The sequence below is a fragment of the Salvia hispanica genome, chromosome 1 (genome assembly GCF_029641045.1).
Source record: "Salvia hispanica isolate PSC_SH4W2 chromosome 1, Shi_PSC_v1, whole genome shotgun sequence".
Lineage (NCBI taxonomy): Eukaryota > Viridiplantae > Streptophyta > Magnoliopsida > Lamiales > Lamiaceae > Salvia > Salvia hispanica.
Genome location: NC_142692.1, coordinates 53,999,842 through 54,025,489, shown reverse-complemented (window position 1 = coordinate 54,025,489; position 25,648 = coordinate 53,999,842). Strand labels below are relative to the sequence as shown.

Genomic DNA, 25,648 nt, shown 5'->3' with positions numbered 1-25,648 from the left:
AGTTTGTGAAAGCCTTTAAATAGGTAAGCCTATAATCTCCAGATAGCTAAACTATGTTACAGAGAAAATAGAACATAGAATATGGATGAGACTATAAATATGTAAATAGAAAATAATAAATCATACTAGTAATTGAATTATATTTATAAAATAAGAGGAAACATCTAACTGAACAATCAAAACAAAATTAATCACATATTAAAACAAAATGAATTGACCAAGTTTTCACCTAATAATTGAAATTCAAACTGAATTTGCAAAATTCATGATTGTCATACTTCATCTAACAATTTCTTTTTTAAAATTCAAACTAATTCATGATGGTCATACTTCATCCAACAAAAGTTTTAAAAAAAATAAAAAATTAAGTGCTTGATTTTTTAAAAAAACATAATTTTCTATTAACTATATAACTCTTAGTAATTGAAAATTAAAATTGAAAAATAAATTTAATCTAATTGCGGTTATCAGTACTAACCGACAATTTTATATTGTAACGGATAACCAACCAATAATTGACTTTACTCAAAATACAAAACCAGTACCGACCCAAAACACCGTTAATGTTGGTTATCTGTTAAATTAACCGATGACCGAGAAACTATATACCATTGGAGATCTTGGTTAGATCTATTTTTGCACATAAAAGTACCAAACAATTTTTTCTCAATCTAAAATTTTTGTTTAATTATGAGACTATGGCTTTGAAGCTTGACTAGAGTGGATATCATACGAAAAAAAAGTTCCCAATATTTGTAATTACCAACAATCTTAAAATATTCTTGCATTCAACGTGGTTGCATGAAATGGGTCACCACTCTCGAAAAAGAAGCAAAAGATGCTACAATAAAGGTTGTGAACATCGGGCAGAATAAGATCCGATATCTCTTCACTGCCTCACTATCTTCCAAGACACCATTGTCGGATGTCATATTCGAGAGAAAAGGGAAGGCGAGTTCTGAAAAAATAGAATATGAGATCGGTATTTCAAAAGCCAAAGACAAGGATAGAGAGTTGAAAATGGAAAGTGAATGTGAGGAGTGACTCTTCATTGAGAGATATTGGAAACTAATGGGAGAGTGTGTAATAACAACGACATTTTCAACTCTGGTAATATAAAAAAAAATAAGTTTATCCAATCAACTCAAGCTAACAGATATCTAACCGAACACCACATCGTACTTGAAGAAAGTTTGCTTAAAAAACCGATAAGCAATCCTCCATCTCCTCATTTTCCCAATGGCCAAGGAAAGTTTCTCGAGGGACCATGTAACTCCCTCCATCCTCCATAATTTGTCACCATTTGACTCGGCACGAGTTTTAAGAAATGTAATAAAAGTGAGTTGAAAATTTTAGTAGGATATGAGTCCTATTTTTATATATTAATTTCATAATAAAATGTGAGTGAGAATGAGTTAGTGGAATGTGGGTCTACTACCAAAAAAAGTAAAAGTAAAAGGTGACAAATTTTTAGGGACGGGCGAAAATGGAAATAAGTGACAAATTTTCAGGGACGAAGGGAGTATGACTATTCAGATGTGACTATTCTGTCATTCTCTATGTCATCGGCATTCTGCAATGGCATTTCAACTATGTCATAGAGGAATTTGAATTAAAAATAGGCAAGAAAGAGGTGTAAAACCTTTTGAAGTTTTCGTTGACATTGAAGGTTCCCATGATCAACGGGCTATTTGATCCCATTTTAAATTTTGATTTCAGCACATATTTAATATTCGACTAATAAGTGGATGGGAAAAGTAATTCAAGCCTCCAGCAAACGGGCCATAGGCACTACATTAAGTGGTGAAAACACAAGGGTTGTGTGGGTCTCTCGTAGCATTTGGCAAATTTCGTAAAATGATCATAACTTGTTCTATATGACTTCGATTCGGACATGAAAGGTATGCACGTGAAACTCTTTCAACCACAATAGATTGGTGATATAGACTGATTGAAACCATATGTTTAAAATATTTTTCCTTCCAAAAACTCAACAAAGTGATAACAACAATCAACAATTGATAGAATTTAGAACAAAAGTAAAAGAAAAATTAGCCTTGAAACCAAATAAACCATGCTAAATACTATTAACCTCTAAACTATGAAATGTGGAGTATGAGTTTATGAAAGCTGTGTCCTATCTTGGATGAATGATGACACCAGGTGTGGTATAATACCATATTGGATCGTGTAGAGACAAGTATTTATATTGCTAGTTAAACCAAGTATGAGATCTCAATGATTATTTATTTTTAAATATATACAAGTAACATTGAACTTGAGATACTAGTTATACACTACTTTTTTTTTGGCTTAACAACTTCAACTACTGCATAAAAAAGTTCATAATTATAACTTCATCTCTAGGGTGAATGCATTAAACAAAAACAACTTTATGATATATCATCAACAAAAGACAAAAAAAAGTTTCTAATATATCACCATCAAACCCCAACAAGATACAAGATAAGTAACTTCACATCACACCATCAATTCCCAGGACTTCTAGTGCCGACCGGGATAAAGTGATCTCCAATGAGGTGTTGTAGCATTTTGAAGTAGCCTTTATGCCTCCATTCTACACCGAACGTGCTCTGGCATATATAGTAATTGTTGTTGCCTTCACGTCCATAACCAACGATGGTTATAGCGTGACGTAACTCACTAGTAGTTCTGCATCTTTTCAAAATTTCCTTACTATGCCAATTTATAAAGGTCCTTACTGGAGCATAAAAGACACCGGTCACTGGCTGTTCACGGAGTGTTCGTTCAATTTCTTCTTTGCTGAATAGCTCTCTAAAGCCAGTTATACTGATTTTGTCATTCTGTGGTATGTCATGTCCATTCACAGAAACTACACGATCCCAAAACCCATTTTCATCTTCATCTATACGTCTAGAAGTAGTTACAGAACCCACCCAGGGGTAAATTCGTGCAGGAGATAGTCCAAGCTCTTCTACATACGTAGATGCCCTGTTGAGGGAGCTAGAAAACCCTTCGTCTGGAACTGTATATGGACCCGGATCAACTGTTGTTGGTCGATTGAATTGATGCATGTAATCCAGAAATTCTTGGGTAGATCCGACAGTAGATGACCTTCCATGAGCTAATGATATTGTCCCCAAGAGATATTCTGAATAACACTCTGTTGTACAAAAACCTAGTTAGTTCGGATTTTTTCTTGTACAATAAGTAAAATTGCCCTAAATTTTACAATGTTATGTATGATTCAAATTGACAGTGTATGCAAAGCAAAATCATCTTGGCAACTAGGCCTCACAATCACACAACACAAGATTACATAGTTGTGTTTGGCATAATTCACCAAATCGGTGAGTTTATTAACAATCAATTTCAAAGTGGAAAACAATGCCCGGTAACTTGAGCCAACTTGCATCTACCCACCGATGTGCTAACCAACCCGTTGTATCTACACAATGACACAACCCCTTTGTGTTATGCTCTTTGAGGAATTGGGTTCAATGTTTGGCAGTCCTTTAGTGGGAATACCTAATCGGCCTTCTCTTATGCCATCGGTCGCTCCACATTAACTCTGAGCCTGTTTAGACAGTGTCTTCACCATTATCAATTTTGTTGCATCATGCTAAATCGAAGAACAGATGAAGGGTGTTGATGTAATTGTATCGTGTTATCCGGATGATGATTTCAAAGTAGATTTGGTTTGTTAACCCACAATTTTTTTTGGATTAAAATCACTCAATTCCTTCTCCAATAGTGTCAGTTCTACGAAATAGATTGTATAAATGGATTAACTCCGACTAATCTGCCTTAACCTAGCTATAAATCACAACCTAACTATTATTATTAGTATTTTCAACAATTGTGTGGTCAAGACGTCGAATGCTCGTATTCGAGATGGAGTGGATCTACCACAAAAGTCTAATGACAACATAATCAAAGTAACTTAGATAAATCTATCATTGCTCGGGCAATTTTTTGACATAGTTTGTTCTTTTGATATGCGTGATGAGTCTAAAATCATAAATAATGCTGTAAAGGAATTTGTTTAGATTATTGATTCACTACATATTTTTTTGCATTGTACTATATGTTTTAAATTACTACTCCCTTTGTTTCATGTTAACTGAGTCATTTTTCTATTTTGGGAAGTTCCAAAATAATTGAGTCAGTTTTATTTTTGACAAAAAGTAATCATCTCTCTTACTTTACTCTTTCTTACTTTATTCACTATCCAAATCTTTGTGTCGAAAAGAAGCGTCTCTATTAACAAGGAACTGAGGTAGGGATGTCAATTGGTCGGCCTAGCGGGTTTCGGGCCAACCCTACTCGGGTTGCGGGTCAATCAGGTGTGACTAATCAGATTGTAATTTTTTTTGGGTTATGAAAGTTCAACCCTAACCCTAAAACATCGAGTTTCGGGCAAGCCCAACGGATTAATCGGGTTGCTACCGATGAAACTAACATGTGATCATTTCAATAAATAATGATAAAAATAAGTTTTATATATATATATATATATATATAAAATATAAAATATTTAATTATGATAAATTTGAGATATATGCTTAAACTCAAACATAAACCTGATCAAATACTAATATTTGAGATTTGTGCAAAATAAAACATAAATACCAAGAAATTTTAAAGCATATTTTAGAAAATTTTAACATTTTTCTTAGTCAATTTGAAGTTTCCAATTTATTTATTTATTATTACATTATTAAAAATGTAGTATATAATTTATTTAATATAAATTGAAAGTTATTTTTTTAGTTATCTGTATATTATAAAATAATCAATAAAGTGTTGAATTAGGAGTTAAACAAAAAGAGTAATGTAGATTTTTCGGGTTTTCGAGCCAGCCCTTTTGGGTCTGACTCTAGCGGATTGCAGGTTAATTTGGTGCTGGCTAAACGGGCTGTAATTTTATCGGACTAGAAATTTTCAGCCCTAACTTTACTAATTGGCGGGCTATTTGGGCCAGTCGACGGATTGCGGGCTGCATTATAGCTTGTAATTACGAATTTTGATGGAGCAACTTATAGTAATTTATTATTTTAAGGTGTATTAGAGCATCCGCAGCGGTGCTCTTACCGCTGTCCGTCCGTCTGTGCCGCTGAGCAGGCGGCGTCCGTCCGCGGCCGCATCTCGTCCGTCCGTGCCAGCAGCACGGCGTTGCTCTTAGCTAAGAGTACGTCCGTGCTGCTGAGCAGCCCTACGTGGCGGCGTCTGATTGGCCAACGGCATAGCCGTTGGCAAATTTGATTTTTCATTTTTATTTTTTAAAAAAATTCGAAATTTATTCAAAAAAATGTTTTTAAATAAAAAAATATTTTCTCACTTCCCAAAAAATTATATCCATTTTCTACCCACTTTTAATTTTTTTTTTCAATTTTTTTTCCCAAAATTCACATTTTCATCTATAAATACCCCCATTTCAACACAAAAAAAATCACATTCTCATCTATTCTATCATCTACATTCTCTCATCTTTTTTTCTCATATTCTCTCATCTAAATTCCCACCACACTACACAATGTCCGGCTCCGGCGATCACCCCTCTGGCAATCGCGGTTGGAACCACGATTGGTTCGACTCCGACTCATTCCCTAGTCCGGAAACGCAATTTACGGCCCCTCCTTAAACCCAAGGTTCGCAAGCTCCAGGTGGCTACCGTCCTTACCCGGTGCACGACCAAAATGCCTCCGGGTTCGGGTGGGTACCCGAACCCGGATCGGGAGGGAGCAGCAGCTCTACTCCTACTTCTATTCCTACTCCTACTCATCCTATTCGTGGCACTCGCACCCCGTACACTCCGGGTGAGATGATGGCGATGTTCAAAGCCTACTTGGCAGTCTCCGAAGATTCGGAGACTGACACGAACCAAACTGGGGAAACGTATTGGTGGCGCATCACTCGTCTTTACAATGAAACCCGCCCGGGGGGAACCATCTATCGCAATGATAGTATGGTGCGCAATTGCATCTACAGATGCAACGAGACAATCGGGAAGTTCCAGGGGTATTACCTCCGGGAAGAGCGGTCGGCGAGGGAGCGGCACGAGCAAACTCGACATCATCACTGCCGCCTTGGCGACCTACCAACACATGGAGTTCAAAGCGTTCAAGTACCTCGATTGTTGGCAGGAGGGGCGCCTACATCCGAAGTATAAGGGCGGCGTAGTAGCATCCTCCTCCAGCTCCTCCAGCAAACGGTCGAGGTCGGTAGCCCTATCCGACGGCGCCTCTGATGATGTGGCTACCCAGCTTGTCGGAACTAACTTGGGTAGCCCCGACGCTGGCCCGAGCAGTTCCCTCCGACCGCAAGGAAGGAAGAAGGCGACGGCCACCCGCCGTCGCGCCTCGACTCCATCCGCCCCCGCCACCACTCCCGCTCCCGCTCCCTTTGTGCCTCCTCCACCCCCGAACAACACGTTGTGGACCCTCTTGGGCCAACTCTATTTGAACGATACGTCTAAGATGACTCTGGAGCAACTTGCAACACATGAGCAAATGATCCGGGGTCTCAAGAGGCAATTGGGGATAGAGGACTAGTCTTCCATGTGTGTAATTTTTAATTTGTAGGATTTTAATTATGTACTATTTTTTATTTTCTAAGATTTTAATTATGTATTTTTATTTTTTAAGATTTTAATTATGTAATTTTTATTTTTTAATGTATTTTTATAATGTAGAAATGTTTTTAGTAATTGAAGTATTTAAATTGAATAATAGAATGGTAGGACCCTTGAACTTGTCCTTAGCTAAGAGCACGGATGTGGGTGTTGTGCTCTTAGCTAATGACAAGGAGTAAAAGTGGATCCGGGCCCACTTCCGTGCTCTTAGCTAAGAGTAGGGGTGAGGAAAATAACCGAAAACCGAATATCCGAACTGAACCAAACCAAAATTTTGAAATTCGGTTCGGTTTTTTCGATTTATCGGTTTGGTTCGATTTTAAAAATATAAAAATTTCGGTTCGGTTCGGTTTGGGCGAAAAAAAAAAACCAAAAAACTGAAAAATCGAATTATATTTTAAATATATTATTATATATTTTAATATAGTATATTATATCATATATATAATATATATTCTTCTAATATATTTTTATATTATATATATTATATTAATTTTATATTATATATATTTATATTCTATTAGTATATATAAAATAAAATAAATTAGATATATTAGAATATACTATTTTTTTCGGTTTTTCGGTTTTATTTTGAAATTTCTGTTTTTTTGGTTTGGTTCGGTTTTTTAAGTTCGGTTTTCGGTTTTTTAGTTTTCGGTTTTTCGATTTTTCGGTTCAATTCGGTTTCAATTTAAGCCTAAATTCGATTTTTCGGGTTCGGTTCGATTTGGGCGAAAAACCAAACCGAAACCCGAATGCACACCCCTAGCTAAGAGCACGGATGGGGATGCTTTTAGTTTTAAAAATAATACTCTCGCCGTTCCGAAATAGTTACACTTTCCTTTAATATAAATACACTATTTTCTCTCTCCACCTGTCACACAAAACAACATCTCCTAAAATCTCTGACATTCCCCAAGTATGCTATCTATTATAGGACGAAGGGAGTAAATTTTATGATTGGTGTCTATTTCCCACAACGGGCCATGTCATTCTTTAAATTCGACAGATTCACAAGGTATATTTTATCCTATTTGGGAGTACATATTATTCAACGTCAAAATCAAGAATTACTGCGTCGAACCAACATCTTTTCATGTACTCCCTCCATCCCATAAAATATGGGCAATGGGTATGACACGGGAATTAAGACAAAATTGGTAAAAGAGGAGGAGAATGATAGTTAAAGTAGTGATAGTGGATAGTGAGACCTATATTATTAAATTGATATATCTTTCTAAAAATGGAATGCATATATTCTTGTGTGACGGAGAGAATATTATTTAGACTAAGCCACATGGATATCATTACTTGCCACGTAAGATTAAAATCTGCCAAAAATTAATACATGTTGGTTGGGCAGGGAAAATAATACACTTTCAATGTATGTGATTTTTCAAACTACTTTCAAAATTGGTAGAAAATATCAAAATTCACCGAAGGTTTATGACTTTTAAAACCAATATCTCTTATTACAACTTTATAAATTGTTTAAAAATTTATTTTGCCAAACGTTGAAGAGCTAATGGATTACCCCCTCAGTCCCAAAAAAATCTTTCACTTTTGCTATTTTGGTTCGTCCTCTAAAATTAGTTCCGTTTCATTTTTGGTAGTTTTTCATTCTAATAAGGTGCTTAACCCATTTCTCCTGTAACAATACATCAACCACTTTCTCTTTCTACGTCTCTCCTACTAGCTAATTTCAAATTAACTCATATCATTCCCAAACACTCTATTTTTATGGAAAGAATGAAGTAAGTACTCACTCCCTCCATCCCACAAAAGTATACAGTTTTAGTTGGGTACAAGTTTTAAAGTAAGAGATAAAAAAAAGTATTGTAATTAAAATATTATTAGTGGAGAATGAATCTCACCTCAATAGAGAAAAAAAAGTTTTCAAAATTAAAAAGTGCATACTCTTGTGGGACAGACAAAAAAGGAAAGAGTGCATAAATGTGGGAGGGAGTATTAAACAACTTAAGTTGTTTTAGAAGCTTAGTCAAACACCCTCTTAACGCTCATGTTCACGATGGCACATTTAAGTCAGTGTCCATGGTGCCTATAGCTTTGTGGATAAAGCATAATCAATCATGTAACTGGAAAACACTGCCCAATACTGACCCAAACTGCCAATGAAACTTAATTTGATATTGCATCTTCATAACAGAACCAACATAGTCCAAATGATATGCCATGAGTGGGACTACTATACATTGCTAGAATGAAGCTCAAAATTGTTTTCACTCACAAACAATATCCAACCTACAACCTCAACTATTCATACATTCACTTACACTGAAACATTTTGAGGCTGATCCTGGCCATTTTCCTTCAACTCCTTCAAAAATGTCCTAAGACATCCGTTTATTACACGAGGGGCTGCCCCGTCACAGAACCTCTTTGCAAGGTCAACAGCCTGTAAAAATGCCACATATATTGTGGGTTAACACTTCATTTCAAGTTAATCAAGATAAAATATCTCGAGTGTCTGATGGATTGAGTGCCTCCAAGAAGATGACTTGAATATAATAAGCTTACGAAAAACTGTTCACTCAAACTTTCCAAACATCAATTCATTTCCAAAAAGAAATGCTACACATAAACTATAATCGACCTTGCAAAATGTCAAAAGTTTTCCGAGTGGAGAAAACAAGCCTCTAAAAAAATTTTCCCTTGAAAAAAGTACTCCGAGTACATTTGGTTGTTTCCTGAGAAGCTCGCGAGATATGAAATGAATAACCAACCTCATTTATGACTATTTGGTGCCTTGTCCCAAGAACTGCTATCTCTGACATTGCTAAGTGCAGTACAGAAAACTCAAGGATTCGAGTAGCTGGTTCATTCTGTATAAAAAATAACAAAATGGCATCACTAAACATATCAGTACTAGTTTGTTATGATCTAAAAGAATAGCATAAATAAACAAATGAAGACTGAAATAACCAGAATTGAAACAGTGAACAAGTACTGATAAACTAAACAGTAAGAGCAATTAGTGTATTTCTAAGAGTGAAAACCCTTACACTAATCTTGGTAATGTGGATGCATTGTAACAGACAACTCTTAATCATGAATTACTAAGGACAGATCAGTCCAATGTATATTAGTTTCCTCCATTCTGAAACGGACTAACAACTAAATTAGGCACATACATTCTACCGCCACTGTAATCTCAGGCATTTCGCCTTGGATGGTCTAGAAACTTGCTTTAACCTTTTACATTATCAAAAAACGTTGAAGGCTAAGATGATAGTTGCAACATTCCTTATATCCAAGAGGAATACACAGCACATACACACACAAGTGTCATTCATCCAGACAAAATAGAGTTGGTGCTGGCCATCTCAAGAACAATATTTTTGATACAGCAAATAAATGGTAAAAGGTACGAAGGAATACATATAGCATACAATAGCCAATCACACCTTCCAGCTTTCGGGTGCAACTTTATCAATCGCAAGCACACTATTGTCCCAATTGTCAGAAACTGCTGTCAAAAGTTTCCGTGCAAAACTGCATTCAGAGAGAGTGTTATACCAAGCTTGGGGAATTGTTCTAATTATGTGACAGGACATGAACAATGAAAGCTTAGCCTATGATAGTGTTGCTTACAGTAAAATTAATTTGCTGTAGACTAAGTTTGGAGGTGCAGAAAGAACTTCGGCTTCTGCAAACAGTTAAAATTTGGTCCTCATAAAAAATACAGAACCTATTAAGTACTCATTATCACAGATGAAGACTGGCTTGGCAGAAGCTAGTAAGGTAGAACAATGAAAACATATGGTAATCTGACAATCTAGATACAAATATTTTCATGTTCGAAACAGAGGGTATGAAAAATCAACTTCCCCTGCCTCTACATTTAATTACCGATGTGAGACTCCTTTTGATAAATTTTCAAAAGCTGATCGGCTTCTTCAATAGTTTGAGTGGCAATGGGAGGCCCTCCAAAGGTCATGTGATCATATTCCATCAAGCAAGCCCTATCAAATTCATACCCAATTTCTGAAACGGAAAAATTCAGATTACAAATTTAGAATAGAAAAAAAAGAAAGAATTAGGAGAAGAAAAACCTTTTCTGGCATTGAGGCGTTTGTCCAAGAGGCGGACGGGGTCGGAGCCCTCTAAGCAAGCGGCGTAGAGAGTCATCCTGAAAGAAATAGAAATTGAGGGCAAGAAAGAGCGCATATATGCATATTAAGTGAGAGAGTGTAAGGAATTGTTACAGAGCGAGCTCGCGGGCAGCTCTGGGGCTGCAGAATTTGCCACTTTTGTCGATTCTGGGGTAGTTGGAAGCGGAGGTGGCAATTGGATTGTGAATAGTGAGAGGGATAGTGGCGGCGCGGGGAAGCAGCGGCAGGTCGCGACGGGCGTGAGGAGATGAGAATTTGGAAATGGAAGAGAAGAGGGTTTTAGGAGGGTTGAAGGAGGAGCTCAGAATATACCCTGCTTCCATCACGATATCTGCTTCAACAATGCAATTGCAAGGAATCAATTTAGATAAGGTAGTACTCCTAGTATGTTTTTTCTATTTTTTTCACCTTTTTTTTTTTTTAATATCCATGATTGTGTGTATGACTGTATCAAAATTCAATCAATGCCGTAGAACTTGTTATGTGCCACAATTCAGTTTATATACTAAATCTTATTTATAATTTCATTTTATATAAATAGTAAGTATATCCCTTTAGTCAATATATACTACTTCCTCCGTCCACTTAATATGACACGTTTTTTTTAGTTTGTCTCAATTAAGATTACACATTTTTTTTAACTTTCTCTCTTCAATTAATATACTCAATCATTTTTTCTTATTCCTATTTAAATATCCATCTTTCTTTGCCTCTCTATTTTAATACTTACACTCATACTTTCTCTCTCCAATTAAATACATTCGCCAATAATTTCTAAAATCTCATGTCAGCTAAGAAATGTGTGTAGCACAAAATTGAGAGAATTTGATAATAGAAATCATAACTAGGAGTAAAGATAGAGATTGATAATATGTGTGGTTATTTTGGGCCCTATTTTTAGGCCACCTGTTTCCTTACTTATTTTTTTTATTTTTTTTTATTTTCATTGATTATTTGAATTTTATGATAAAGGAAAAATTTTTAATTAAATCACAACTTTTGATAGACTCCTTGTCAATCAGGAGCAAAGCCATAAATTTATAGGGGCAAATTTATAGATGAGAAAATCTTAAAAATCTGAGGAGGGGCAATTAGTGAGAAATTGGAAGAAATAAAAATGGTAAAATATAATATATACATGGATATGAAAATATGAGGTGGGGCAATTGCCCCTCTTTCTATAAGTGTAGATCTGCCCCTGTTGTCAATCCTATAACTTATAAAGTTAGCCAATTAAATCATAACTTATCATTCTTTCGCAATTGTCTAATAACTTAAAATTTTCGGCGATTATTTGGTAATGTGGATGCTAGTGTTTTCCAATGTGGACACAACGTCGTTTATTTAAGAGAATTAGGACTGGACTGTGTGAGAATGAAGATATTCGACGAGAATTAGGGCAAAATTGTTGAGAATGAATAGCGACGTCGTTTCTTATAATCTGTAATACACCTCGTTGATGGAAGGAGGCCTCGTTGATGGAAGGAGGTATATCACATCATAATGTCATGTCATTAAATAACGCCATATAAATGTCATGTCACTAAATAATGCCACGTAATTGCCGAAAATTTTACGTTATGGAACAATTGCGAAAGTATGATAAGTTGTGATTTAATTAGCTAACTTTGTAAGTTGTGGAATGACCAGAAGTTAACCAAAAATTATGATTTAATTGATAATAAATCACATTATATTTTACATTTTCTGAATTGTTAATAACTATATTTATGACCGTTATATTTATAATGAGTAAATTACATAATTGTGATGAAGAATTTTGTAAAATATATTGAATTAATTCGTTAATTATTTTGTGTTACTCTTTTTACCTTATAATAAATCACATCATATTCTACGTATTGGTGTAGTATTTAACTTCATTCAATGAATATATGATAGTAATAAATTACAAAGTATCATCTTTATAATGATTACTAGTTGAAACGTGAAGCAGCTTTAAAAATCATATTGTGGTCTCTGTATTGTATACATTACTTCTTTTAGCGATATTAACTTCTCTAGTCACATCTGAGTTGAATACACGACAATAATGCTTACAAATCAAATGATATTTTAACTGCACAAGAGCATGATATGAAGATGAGGAATGGGATTTCATGGTTGGTGTTACAATAGGAGTTGAAGACACCACTGGGTTCAAGTATCACCGATATGAGGCTTGGCTGGGTAGACGAAGACAAGCGATGACGCAGTGGATGGTTGTAAACCAGCAGAATACCTCACCGAGGTCACAGAAACTCTAGGGAGCTGAAGCGATCCTAATCCCAACGGAACAAGCATGTACGCAAGAACCTGAGCTGACCGGGGCAGGACAAGCATTGTGTCACTGTGGGGCCCGGATAGGACGAAGCTCTGTGAATCAGATATCGAGCATTTGATCTCTTGAAGCATCTCTGTCTGATTGAGTATCTTGACAGAATATAGAAAAGGGCTTCCAAGAAATGCATGAGGTGGACATTCTGAACTCACAACCAACAGAGGTAGTTCCACACTCACATCAGGGAGTCTATGTTTCATAACTTGAGATGCAGTGGTGTTAGAATGGGGTTGTTCTCCTCTTTCCCATCTCAGACTCACAGTCCCAATCTTCAGCTTACTAGAGTTCACTTTGGGAAAGATAGTGAAAACCTTCTTGAACTCTTCCCCTGGCATATTGACAATGGCTTCCCGGAACTCTTCCTGCTGAGGTTGTATAGTGCAAGCACTGCTTTTCTCTTCCGTCTCAATAGACATAGATAACAATTTCAGGGGAACCTCTGAGCAATTCTTGACACTGATTATAAGCATTGTCTTTTCATTCAAAGCAAGGCAAGGTGCTTGATCAGTTTCCGAAACTGACTTGAGCTTCGATAGCAAAAGAGGATCCTGCCTAAAAGGAAGCATATACCAATGGTTGATTGCTACAGCAGTTTTCCCTTCAATCTGCAAGTTTTTATGGACATGCACTTTCTGCAAACTAGGTTCATCACTCTGAGGAGAGTAGCCCAATGAGACATAAAGCATAATAGGCTTAGGACGATTCCACTTAATTTTCAGTTTGCACGACCATGACTCCCCCACGTCTAGGGATGGCACAGAAATCAATCCAAAAGATGGTTGAATTTTATGTATATTGTCGGGAGGAGCTTCAGACTTATCGCCAGGTGTATCGCACGACATATCAACAAGCTCAACATGGAGATTGTCAGATGAGAATGGTTCTTCTTCCCTCGGACTAAGAAGACCACCTCCTCTTGTATCTACAAGATTAATTTTTAATTCACCTGAATGCACTGCATGTCCTTTGGAGGAAACTATCACAGGCAAAATAAAGCTTTCTCCAACCAATGCAGGGCCAGAAGAACCCAAAATCAAATCCACTTGTGGGTCTGGTTCTTCAACTTGTATAGCCTTCTGTCCAGATGATGCCAGACCTGGATCCTTGATGGGAATAGTTTCCAGTAGATTCTCAAATTTCCAAAGTGGCGAATCATTCATCGAGGCAGGACTTTCAGCTCTGCAGCAAATTGTGAAGTTTGGTCCTATTCTAGCAATTACATATATACATTCAAGTTTTCCACTCAGATCTGCATTAAATCACGATATAATCTAGTTTAGCAGCACGAAGTAGTAATATCAAAGTGGCACAGGACAGAAACATCAAAATCAAGCAGGAAAATTATTACGCCACTTTAGAGAATCAAGCAGGAAAATTATTACGCCACTTTAGAGAATAATATTGTGGAGCACACAGAATGTCTTATCAACTTACCAGATTTTATCTCATAGGTCAGTCGTAGCCATTTGTTTGCAGCAAGCACCAGATCAGGAGCTGTCTCAACCCTGTGACCTGGTTGTATATTGGAAATTGAACCTGTCTGTGGCTTCTGACCATTTGATATAATAAAGTTACACGCTGATTGATTGAATTGCACTTCCAACTGATCAATCTCAACATTTATCGGCAATTGGGATCGAAGTGATATAGTGATGAGAGATGGAGCACCTGGCTTAACCGTTGGCTGATGAAACGCGACTAGAGCTATGAAAGTCGCCCTTAGTGGACTAATAAGATCAATCTCAAGATAAAGTGGATTATCAGTATTCACTTTAAAGGCACTATTCTGTTCATCGGAATTAAGTTTTAACTCCCCTCTGGAAACCTCAAATGCTTCCTTGTGTATTTTTTCTCTCTCGGAATGAGTTGCGGGCCCTGCTGGACCCCAGCTATTAGCGAACGACTCTACAGAACTGGTTGTTTCAGGCAGAGACGCCATTTCAAGTGAATATTCTATGAAGTCTTTGGCTGAACTCATACCCTTTGAGCACTCTTGTAAGTACCCCAAGACTTCCCACAATGACAGTAGCCAGCCTTCTCGTCGGTAAAGATTCGCTACACTGTCAAACATTTGCTTGGCATTACTAAAGTCATTTAGACAAAAGTATTCTCTAGCCATCTGTAGTCCACAATAAGCAGCTGCTCTTTCAGCTTTTGAACTACTGTATGCTTCAAATGATTTCTTTAGAAGGGCAATAATTTCAAAGGAATCCTGGAATCTTTTCCCTTCTGCAAGTGCATAACGGGTATATTCCTCATCTGTTAGACTGCATTCAAAATGATTCAGAGATTATACTTCAAGTACAAATTATACTCCCTCCGTTTCTTAAAAATAGAAACGTTTTCCTTTCTAGACCGTCTCTTAAAATAGAAACTTTCCATTTTAGAAAATTCTAAACCACGTATTACCCCCTATACATCAATTTATTTACAAGTTATACCACTAATAATGTGGACCCACAATCCACTAACACTAATTCGACTACCTTTTCTCTTCCTCTCTCTTGCTTTACCCATTTTTTCTCTTCCTCACTCTTACTTTACCAATTTTGCATTACCCATGTTGTTTCAAAAGTTCTTATTTTTAAGAAATGGAGGGAGAGTACTATACAAGAATCTCAGACATGTTCTAGGATATAGAGAGATAAATAGTTTGCTTAGCCAGTATAAACTCACGGTTGCATTATGAAAGTATCTTCATGCTCAAGCAACCTGGAATACTGACCAAGATACGCAGAAGCCACCACAGACTCTGCACTACCATCAATTGGACCAACATCTACGGACATAGACAGTGCAAATTCCAGACATGTATTCTTTTCCTTCATGTAGGTAGCTGCCAACTGTGAAAAGGAGATATAAATTAATTGACAGTTAGACGCCAACTGACTTGAATTCCGAAGTGAAAACTAATCATTAATTAAGTACATATTTGGAGTGACCTGATAGTAGTAAGCAGGATAAAATTCCCATTCAGTTGGTTTTTCTTCCGGAACAGAGGCCGTACTTGGAACATATAGAGCATCATTGGGTGAGCTTGTCTCCAACAGTTGAGCAAATACCATATATTGTCTGCTTAACCATTCCCAATGAAGAAATATAACTTCTGGCGATCCTACAAGTTTCCTATAATTAGCAGTGTGCTGGCGAAACCACATAATTGCTTCAAGAACTTTTCCACCGTGCAGCAATAATGTTGACATTTTAAAATGGAGTTGTTCAGCAACCGCCTTGATTTCAACCAGGCGTTGGATTGGAGGCATTCTAGTTGATGTTCCAACCATCTGAGCAAAAATAAATATATATAGCAATCAATAAATAATTAGAACATAAACAAATTTTTGGAGAAAAACTGCATGAAGAAATCAGATACAGAAACAACCTTAAGGTTATCATACACATAATTTATCTGGTCTAAAAGATGACATGAAGTCATGAATCTTTCGTGGTTTGAGCAATTCAGTATATGCTTCCCAGACAACAATAATTTACTTTGGATAGAAAGTAAAAGTTAAATTTCGATACAAATCAAACTTGACACTGCTGCCACGAATAGGATTGAAGAGATACCTCTCGCAGTCCGTGATATGCATCCTCATAGAACTTGAGAGCTTCGAGCCAGTCTCTCCTAAATTCTGCATATATAGCAACCTAGCAGTAGATAAGGTTTAAATTGCATAAGAAAGAGGAACATAACATTTTATCAGGATATGTAGAAATATCAAATAAAAGACAAGGAAAATAGCATAAAGACTCTATTCAATATTCTTACAATGACTAAAGCATGGTTAGTTGAATAAAGTACTGAAAACAAACATGTATACAAGGAAAATAATGGCGGATATTCCCAAATACACACTTCAAAGTTCAAAAGAAAATATATTATGAGAAATCATAAATTCAGATGATCTCAGTAACTGCTGTACGGCATGGGATCCTATATAGCTCTTGAAATAGATTAAAAAGCACCACAATGACAGAAGTGTCATACCTTGAAACAGTACCGAATATATAGCTCTATTGAGGTGTAATTTTTCTTTTCTAGACGCGATCGTACTCTTCGACCTTCATCCCTATAATATGTGGCTGCCAGTTCTCCAAACACTGTCCACACCCTGAAAAGATGTAGCTAATTACGCTTCACAAATCTGAGCTATTTGCAGAGAAAACCACAACTTGGTTCAAGCACATACAATTCCCTATGTCTTGCATTCCAAAGGTTTCAAATAGAACATAAACTTATGAAAGATTATGCTTTTCAAACCAAAGACTTCGATAGGGACCTGCCTGTTAAGGGATTTCTGAAGCTCCTCCTCGTGATCTGGTACAAATATGATAAGATTTTTCAAATCTACTTCTGCGCGTTTTCTCAAGGCAAGTATACGCTCTTCATTTGTATCATCTGCAAAGGAATTTTAGAGATGATAAGTAAATTGTCAATATTTCCAGTGCTAATACAAAAAAGACCAGAAGACAGATTCAATAAGTTACATCCCATCTCTACATTCCACACAAAAGAAAAGGAGAAAGATGAAAAGACCAAAGCATCTAATACTGAAGTATATTTTTGTATGCAGCATTTTGCAAGAAGTTATAAGAATCAGAGACCGAGTAATAAACAAAACAGCTAGTGCAAAACATAATTGATTCTCAGCTGTTCATTAACACATACTGTAGTATAATTCAGTAGATATTATCGAAATTATGTGAATCAATACTCCAAAAGACTTCCTTTTCTTGTCTATTCTATATACAGAAGACATTGTCCAAATTATCCAAAGCTTGCAGCAGAAAAATAGCTTACTGACTCTACATAAAAAATTAATTAATCCAACATCAAAAAATGTAGTCGAGCTGATCGATTGACCTTTATTATCCCAATTAGTGAGAATCAGCAGCACCAATTTGATGTTCCTCCCGCGAATCGAAGCCCTGCAAAGGAAGCAGCAGCAATTTGACGGCAGCAATTAGAAAAATCGAGGGGAATTGATTTACTTGAGGTTGTCGAGGTGGGAGCAGAGTTGAAGCCAGTGAGCGGGATCGGCGGAGAGATCGCGCGAGGTGAAAATGGCAGCGAGGACGGCGGGAATCCTAGTGCGGTGCTTGGAGAGCCAATCACGCTTGATAATGCCGGCGGAGGGAGTGTCTGTGGGGGGCTTCTTGGGAGGGATGACGGAGATGTTGGAGAAATCGGGCAATGCGATGGCGTTGATTGGGGGCTGCTGGGAGTGGAGATGCGCCGTAATAAGGGGATGGACCTCCGGGCAGCCGACGAGACAGGTGAGAGCTACCGGCGGCGTACGCAGCTCCTCCGGGTATTCCTCCATTGGGTTGGGTTTGGGTTAAAAGTTAAAAGTGAAACAGAGTAGTTTAAACAATAAGGTTTTCAATAAGCAAATTAGTGTTGGTAAATCATTAAAGCAGACGCAGATGAAGTCAGTCAGCTCAGCCATACCATTGACTGGGATAGGATCCTCTGTCCCAAAATCACATCATAGCAAAATTTAAAATTCGATATGATTTCACTTCTACTCCTTCGTTTCACAACAAAGCAAGAATTTTCTTTTTGAGTAAATGGTCAAAATTGGACCTGAACATATATTATTTTAGTCATAAACTTTATATTTTGGATTTTTTGGTCCTGAACATATGGAAATTTGATCATTTTGATCCCCCGTCAACATTTCTGTTAATATTTAACGGTCAACCATTTTAATCACAATTTTGACCAACTTAAGCAATTTTTAATTATTTAATAATTCTTAATCATAACTTTAATTATTTTACTCTTTAATCCCTTTTCACTCTCTTCACTTTGCAACCCTTAGCACTCATTTGCTCCGATGGTTCCCTCCGATTCCCAAACCGTCAAAAAACCCCCAAAACCTTCCAATTTCATCAAGTCCACTCTCCATTCCATCTCCTCCCACCCCCGTTTCTGGCTCTTCATCGCCTTCCTCTGGGCCCAAGCCCTTATCATCTCCATCGCCCGCACTCCTCCCCTGATGTTACAGTCTCAAATTATAGAGAGGAGAAGAAGCTAAGCTCAATCGGCTTAATTGATATGCCAGCTGGAGGGCCACGTCAGCTCGACAGAAATGAGAGAGAAGGAAAGTTGAGGGGTCTAAATGCAAATGAAAGAGAAGGAAAACAGATTGAGAATAAATGCAGAGACTCTCTTCGTTGATAGACATTCATGAAAAATGCGTGTTGTGTGCGCTGAGCGCTTGGGCTAAGGATCGTGGATCCGAAGCATTTACCTTGGTTACTCCTATCTTGTTATCGTTATCAATTCCTATTGTATCGTCATTTCTTTATCCGTTGATTATCACTTTAATATCATTCGATTTCTACATTTTCTCTTTATAAATTGTTGTTTTGGTGTGCTATTTGGTTGTGGTGTGTGAGTGTGGGAGAAGTGTTGCATTTCCAGCTGAGATTGAGCTGAAATCGCAACAAGTGGTATCCAGAGCTGTTCATCCTCGGACAGAACGGTGAAATCGTAGGGCGATGGAGGCTGAGTGGAGAATTAGGGAAAGGTTGATCGGAGAGATTGAGAGGCGAATAGGGGAAAGGTTGAACGAGCTAGACCAATGGTATGATAAGTTCGACGCTCGATTGGACGAGATGTTGAAGGCAGTCACGGCCATGGTAGATGTTGAATCTAACCGCGAATCACTTGTGGAAGAAGATGATCCGATCGTTCAATTGCGGAGTCTAAAACAGGTATCACATCTTCGAAGTTATATTGAAGCTTTTGATGAGCTAAATTCTAAGGCTGGTATACAAGGGGATCAAGCATTGAGTTTATTTTTGTCGAGGTTAGTAGATGAAATACGGGTACCGGTTTGTTTGTTTACACCAAAAACATTAGAGGAGGCTTATGCCCTATCTAAGCTTCAAGAGCTTACATTAACTGGTGTATTTTGGTGTGACCGTGAGGAGAGTAATCTTCGGAGGAATGAGAAATTGGATATGAACTCTAAGGTTGAAGGACTTAATTATGAGTTTGATGAGTCCAGCGGGTGTGCAGATATGATGGAGACTGATAAGGAAGTTTCTGAAGGGGTTTCAAGTGGTTCGGATGAGGGTGGTGATGGCGTTGTCGATTTTGGCAATTCTTTGAATTTTTTCCAACATGACGTGAAGGTTGGGAAGAGGCTCAATCATGACAAGACAAAGGAAACTGAATTAGGGCAGCATGTTACTGATTTTTCAGAGTATAACACCTTTTCACAAGAAAATAAACTCAAGGAAGCTGAATGTGTGCCAAGTGTTCGACAAACTGCCACAATGAAGGATATTGCTGTCACTTTGAATGTGGTGAGTAATTTGACGAGGCGGCCTGTTCGCTTTCCTAAACCTATGGTGAAGCTGAAGTTCATGGCTAAGTATGGTAAACAGATGGGTGGTGAGGGTAATGTGCGACGGGCATCGGCTAAGGCAGCAGGGGAGGACCAGATTCACGTGGGTGCAGTGGAGGAATCAGGTTGGTTACTTAATGGAGATTATGATGCATTTGGAGTTGATAAAAGTTGTGAAGAGGAGAGTGGAGAGTTGAAAGAGATGAGGCATGGTGGAACAGAATCTGGAAAGACATATGGAAAGAAAAGGATGGGAAGAAGGGGGTTCGTTGTTACAGGGGAGAGGAATGGGGAGGAGAAGGCTGCCACATTCGTGCTTAAGGATTGGGTTACATTGCCACTGGTTGGTAATGTGAAAGCTCATCGGCTTAGTGACATTGGTTGGTTGGTGCGGACATGGTTCATTAAGCCTAAAGTGAAGATGAAAATGAAGGAGGTGGAATTAGAAATTTCTAATTGCAACCTCTACACAAGAGTTTGGTGAAGGGATGAAGCTTGTGGATGATGCATCAATGTTTTTGAATGACAAGATCACTAGAGCAGTAGCTGAAGTTCTTGCATATTTAAATGATTCTCAAAGGACTGCCACAGAGGATGTGCAGGTGCCAAAGCAAGATGAAAAAGATAATAGAGATATTTTAATCTTAGAAAAGGGGACCTTACTATGTAAGAAATATGGTGGTAGAAGAAAGGAGGATTCATTGCTTGGAGATATTTCATTTGATAGATGCTTCTATATTGATGAAAGTGTAGAACAATTGGAGCAATTGGCGTCATTGTGCAATCACAATGTGTGTCAAGGGAGGTTTTATATTGATGGAGGACTAGAACAAGTGGAGGAATTGGAGACACTATTTGTTAAAGTTGATCACTTGTTCTGTTATGATTTTCAGCCCAAGCCATTGTGGATTTTGGTTCGTATCAGATTCTGGACGAAGACGGGACCATGGCTTCAGAGCTTCCTTGTTACCTTCCATTTAGGATGCTTATATTTCGCTCTATTCTTGCCGACAATGACTCGTTTCCTTCCTTCCTTGAGGACAAGGAAGCTTAACGGGGGGAGTATTGATACGATCACAATTGCATGGCTTATGAAGGAAGATGAAGCTTATGAAGTATGTTGGCAGAGCTTGGCCAAAGAGGTGGAGACGGGTGAATCTACGTTGAGACTGACACACAATTGCTTGCTGATAATAGCATTTGGTGTATTGATGAGAGTGTTGAGGTGGATACGAGAAAGATCAGGGAATTGTTTGTTGGAGGCTTCTATTAGGGACAATGGACATATAAGATCAGAGACGAAGGCAGCTGGTGAGGGAGAAAGAGTTTGGTGCTTGAAGAAGTTGTCGGTTGTGCAAGTCATTACCTCGGGAGTGGCTGTTCGCTTGGTTCCCTAGGCCAATGGCAAGAAGATCAAGAGGCTTGTCTTCGTGATTCCTTGAGGACAAGGAATCTTAAGGGGGATGGATTGTTACGGTCTTAAATTATAGAGAGGAGAAGAAGCTAAGCTCAATCGGCTCAATTGATATGCTAGCTGGAGGGCCACGTCAGCTCGACAGAAATGAGAGAGAAGAAAAGTTGAGGGGTCTAAATGCAAATGAAAGAGAAGGAAAACAGATTGAGAATAAATGCAGAGACTCTCTTCGTTGATAGATATTCATGAAAAATGCGTGTTGTGTGCGCTGAGCGTTTGGGCTGAGGATCGTGGATCCGAAGCATTTACCTTGGTTACTTCTATCTTGTTATCGTTATCAATTCCTATTGTATCGTCATTTCTTTATCCGTTGATTATCACTTTAATATCATTCGATTTCTACATTTTCTCTTTATAAATTGTTGTTTTGGTGTGCTCTTTGGTTGTGGTGTGTGAGTGTGGGAGAAGTGTTGCATTTCCAGCTGAGATTGAGCTGAAATCGCAACACCCGACCGCTCCTCCTCCTCCCCCTCCGTCCGCTACGTCCCGATCCACTCCAATACCACCACCGCCACCGCCGCCGCCACCCTCCCGGAGCCTCCTCCCGCTCTATACACCGACGATTGCCCCTTCGGCCGCGTCTTCTCCTACGACCTCCCCCCTCCTTCAATCGCGACCTCGTCGTCCCCAATTGCACCGATCTCGACTTCTGGAATTGGGAATGCGGCATCATCTCCAACCACGGCCACGGCCGCGCCGCCTCCGAGCTCCGCCGCACCCTCCCCGGCGATCTCCACAAATCCTGGTACCACACCAATCCATTCTCCCTGGAGCTCCTCTTCCACCACCGCATCCTCAAGCACAATTGCCGAACCCTAGATCCGAATCTCGCCACTGCCTTCTACATCCCCTTCTCCATCTGCCGAGAAACTAGCCGCCGCTCGCCGGCGCCGTTGAAGTGAGAGAGGGCGAGAGAGTGAATCGTGTTTTTTTTCAAAAATGTGCACACTTCCTCTTTATTTTCTTTTTTATAACTCTTATTTTTTATTTTAAATGATATATCCCTAAAATAATTAAAGTTATGATTAAGAGTTATTAAATAATTAAGTCAAAATTATGATTAAAATGGTTGACCGTTAAATATTAACGGAAATATTGACGGAGGACCAAAATGATCAAATTTCCATATGTTCAGGATCAAAAAATCCAAAAGATAAAGTTTATGACCAAAATGATAAAATGGGCATATGTTCAGGACCAATTTTGGTCTTTACTCTTTTTTTTTTTAATAAGATTTAAGGAAGTATTTATTGAATTATGAATTATGTGAGAAGAATAAAGTACAAAAGATAATAGAATAAAAAAAATGGAAAAGTGTAAGAGAAATAAAAATGTTGTTTTTTATAAAAAGAAGAGAAATCAATTACTACTTATGATGTACGGAGTAATAATTAACAATGGAAAGTTGATCACTTATGGTGAAATAATGAGAGTTTTTTTTCTCAATTTTTAGGTAGAAATAAATTTGGATTTATTTTGACATCAAATTTTTAATTAGTTAAATTAAATCCATGTATTTGCATGAATAATTTTGCAATCCAAAGGCATAGTTCAGCGGTGGAAAAATAAAGGCTCGACTTAATTTATCATGAGTGTGTTTAAATCACTAATACAACGTCGCCATTGGGATAGCACCGCATGTAGCGATATTGGGACATCAAAAGATCTTATATCGTACTATTGACACGTTCTTTTTGGTAATCATTTTGGAAAAATGATAAATAATATTCCCTCTCTCCGTTATTAGGAGTTCTGGTTCATTTTTATTATAAATAATAGATAGACTCCATAAATAATAGGTAGACCTCACATTCTACTAACTCATTTCACTCGCATTTTATTATAGAACTATATAAAAATTGGTCTCATATTCCACTATTTTTTTCCACTAACTTTTCTTTACATTTCTTAAAATCCATGTCGAACTCAAATGAGACTCCTAATAGCAGACAGATGGAGTTAAAATTGACAAAAAGTAAAGTAATAGAGAGAATAATGTTTGAAGAGTCTTCAGGAATCGCGATGGGGTCGACACAAAGATTGTTGTAATAAATGCGATGGATCTGATTTTAAATTTCAGAAAATGCAGATTGAGGATTATCTCTATCGTAAAGAACTTTGTAAGCATTTAAATCCAAACCCAAAAAGATGGAAAATGAGGAATGAGACAGAAAAGCGATAGCACGAATACGCTATTGGTGTCCAATGATGTGATGTATCACACGTCAATGAATGAGATGTTGAAGACCTTGGATGAGATGTATCATAAAACACCAATGACAAACAAGGTAGAATTAATAAGACAATTGTTTAGTTTTAGAATGTAAGAGGGAAAATGGTACAACAATATCACAACGAGTTCAGCATGAATTCCGCGCAATTGAACCAATTGAGATAATAATCGCTAATGAAATTTGTGCCCTAATTTTGCAATCGTCCATGCTGGAGAATTGGGGCGGCACTGTGACGGTTGTTAGCGCGCAGAGGCAAAATTGACATTTGAAGAAATTTACCGGAGAAAATCATAATCTTCTACTTTGGGACTGAGTATGTACATAGAAGTATATCTAGGGAAAAGCTGAATTATGGAAGATCAAAATCTAGAGGAATGAACTAATCCTAGAAGAATTTGGAGCAAGTTATATTCCGCAATTGTAAGGAGTTTGTGCACTTTAAAAATCTATGAGACTGAGGGAGTACTATAAAAAAAAAGTCCACTAAAACTTCATCAATCCTAAAACATCTCCTCATACATCTTTATAAATAAAAAAAAAAACAAAATTATCTACATAAATCACGTTAACAATCAAAACAACCTTTCATATTCGATTTTCAAAACTTCTCTCCAATTTCATCACTAACCGAAATTTGGTTCTTCTCTCTCGGCTGGAATTGTTTCGAGCTTAGGTTTGTCCTCTTCATTAAAGCTCGCAATATGCATCCACAAAATCAAGTTATTAAAAGGTAGTAAAAGCTTGCATTTTTTTTTATTTCACATCATATGAAAATGTGAGAAGAGGTGTTTATGAAAAACAATTGCTTGTATTCGATTGGTTGTTATCAACGTAAAATCTAATATACGTAGCCTTTGGAACATAAAATCAAAATCCTAGTTAATTAGTTATGTTTATTATGTATTTAAGATTACATAAGAAATTTCTCCAAGATGAGTGCAAAAAGGGAAGTGTGATATCTTTTATTGGATGGGGTACATGTTTAGATATTTTAGGCAAATGTCTAATGTTCAACAAATGTTGCTCAAAGTTGTGGGTTGCCTCCATAAAAAATTATGGATGTAATGTCAAAGGAATCTGGTGGAATTCAACATCTTGGTTTCACTTATATTGATTTGAAGAATTATTTGGGAATTAAGAGGACTTTGGAGATTAAATAAGGAGATAGTAGAGGTGTTTAACAATATTTACACAGGACGATAAGTGAGGATCCACACTTTTATCATGCAATACAAGGACGTGGAAGATGTAATTACCAATATATTTTCGACCAATGGTAGAATGATGCAAGATTTTGGTCATTTTGGTGATGTTGCTTACTTTGATACTACATATAGAAAATATCGAGATGGTAGACCAGTTGCTCTGTTCGTTGGCATAAATCATCATAAACAAACAATTGTGTTTGGTGTGGCATTATTATACGACGAAACAATTGGAACCTTTTAATGATTGTTTAATGCATTTGAATATGAGTACTTCTTTA

The 25,648-nt window shown here is 37.4% G+C and overlaps 3 protein-coding genes across 3 annotated transcripts; all 3 read right to left on the bottom strand.

Moving 5' to 3' along the window:
- Positions 1-2,489: 2,489 nt before the first annotated feature.
- LOC148934152 (putative cysteine protease RD21C) lies at positions 2,490-3,056 on the bottom strand. Its single transcript, XM_089062210.1, has one exon. It carries the CDS (start codon positions 3,054-3,056, stop codon positions 2,490-2,492), a length of 567 nt encoding a protein of 188 aa, XP_088918336.1.
- Positions 3,057-8,743: 5,687 nt separating this feature from the next.
- LOC125218830 (antitermination NusB domain-containing protein) lies at positions 8,744-11,132 on the bottom strand. Its single transcript, XM_048120607.2, has 7 exons — positions 10,843-11,132; positions 10,690-10,766; positions 10,487-10,621; positions 10,229-10,283; positions 10,042-10,129; positions 9,361-9,459; positions 8,744-9,032 (listed from the first exon to the last, which is right to left on the bottom strand). Exons 1-7 carry the CDS (start codon positions 11,070-11,072, stop codon positions 8,907-8,909), a joined length of 810 nt encoding a protein of 269 aa, XP_047976564.1. The 5' UTR covers positions 11,073-11,132; the 3' UTR covers positions 8,744-8,906.
- A 1,558-nt stretch (positions 11,133-12,690) lies between these two features.
- LOC125222588 (uncharacterized) lies at positions 12,691-18,502 on the bottom strand. The gene is made up of 9 exons (XM_048125288.2): positions 18,086-18,502; positions 17,958-18,022; positions 17,378-17,492; positions 17,082-17,205; positions 16,661-16,741; positions 16,033-16,374; positions 15,767-15,933; positions 14,525-15,357; positions 12,691-14,339 (listed from the first exon to the last, which is right to left on the bottom strand). The coding sequence occupies exons 1-9, from the start codon at positions 18,415-18,417 to the stop codon at positions 12,910-12,912; spliced, it is 3,489 nt and encodes a 1,162-aa protein (XP_047981245.1). The 5' UTR covers positions 18,418-18,502; the 3' UTR covers positions 12,691-12,909.
- Positions 18,503-25,648: the final 7,146 nt, after the last annotated feature.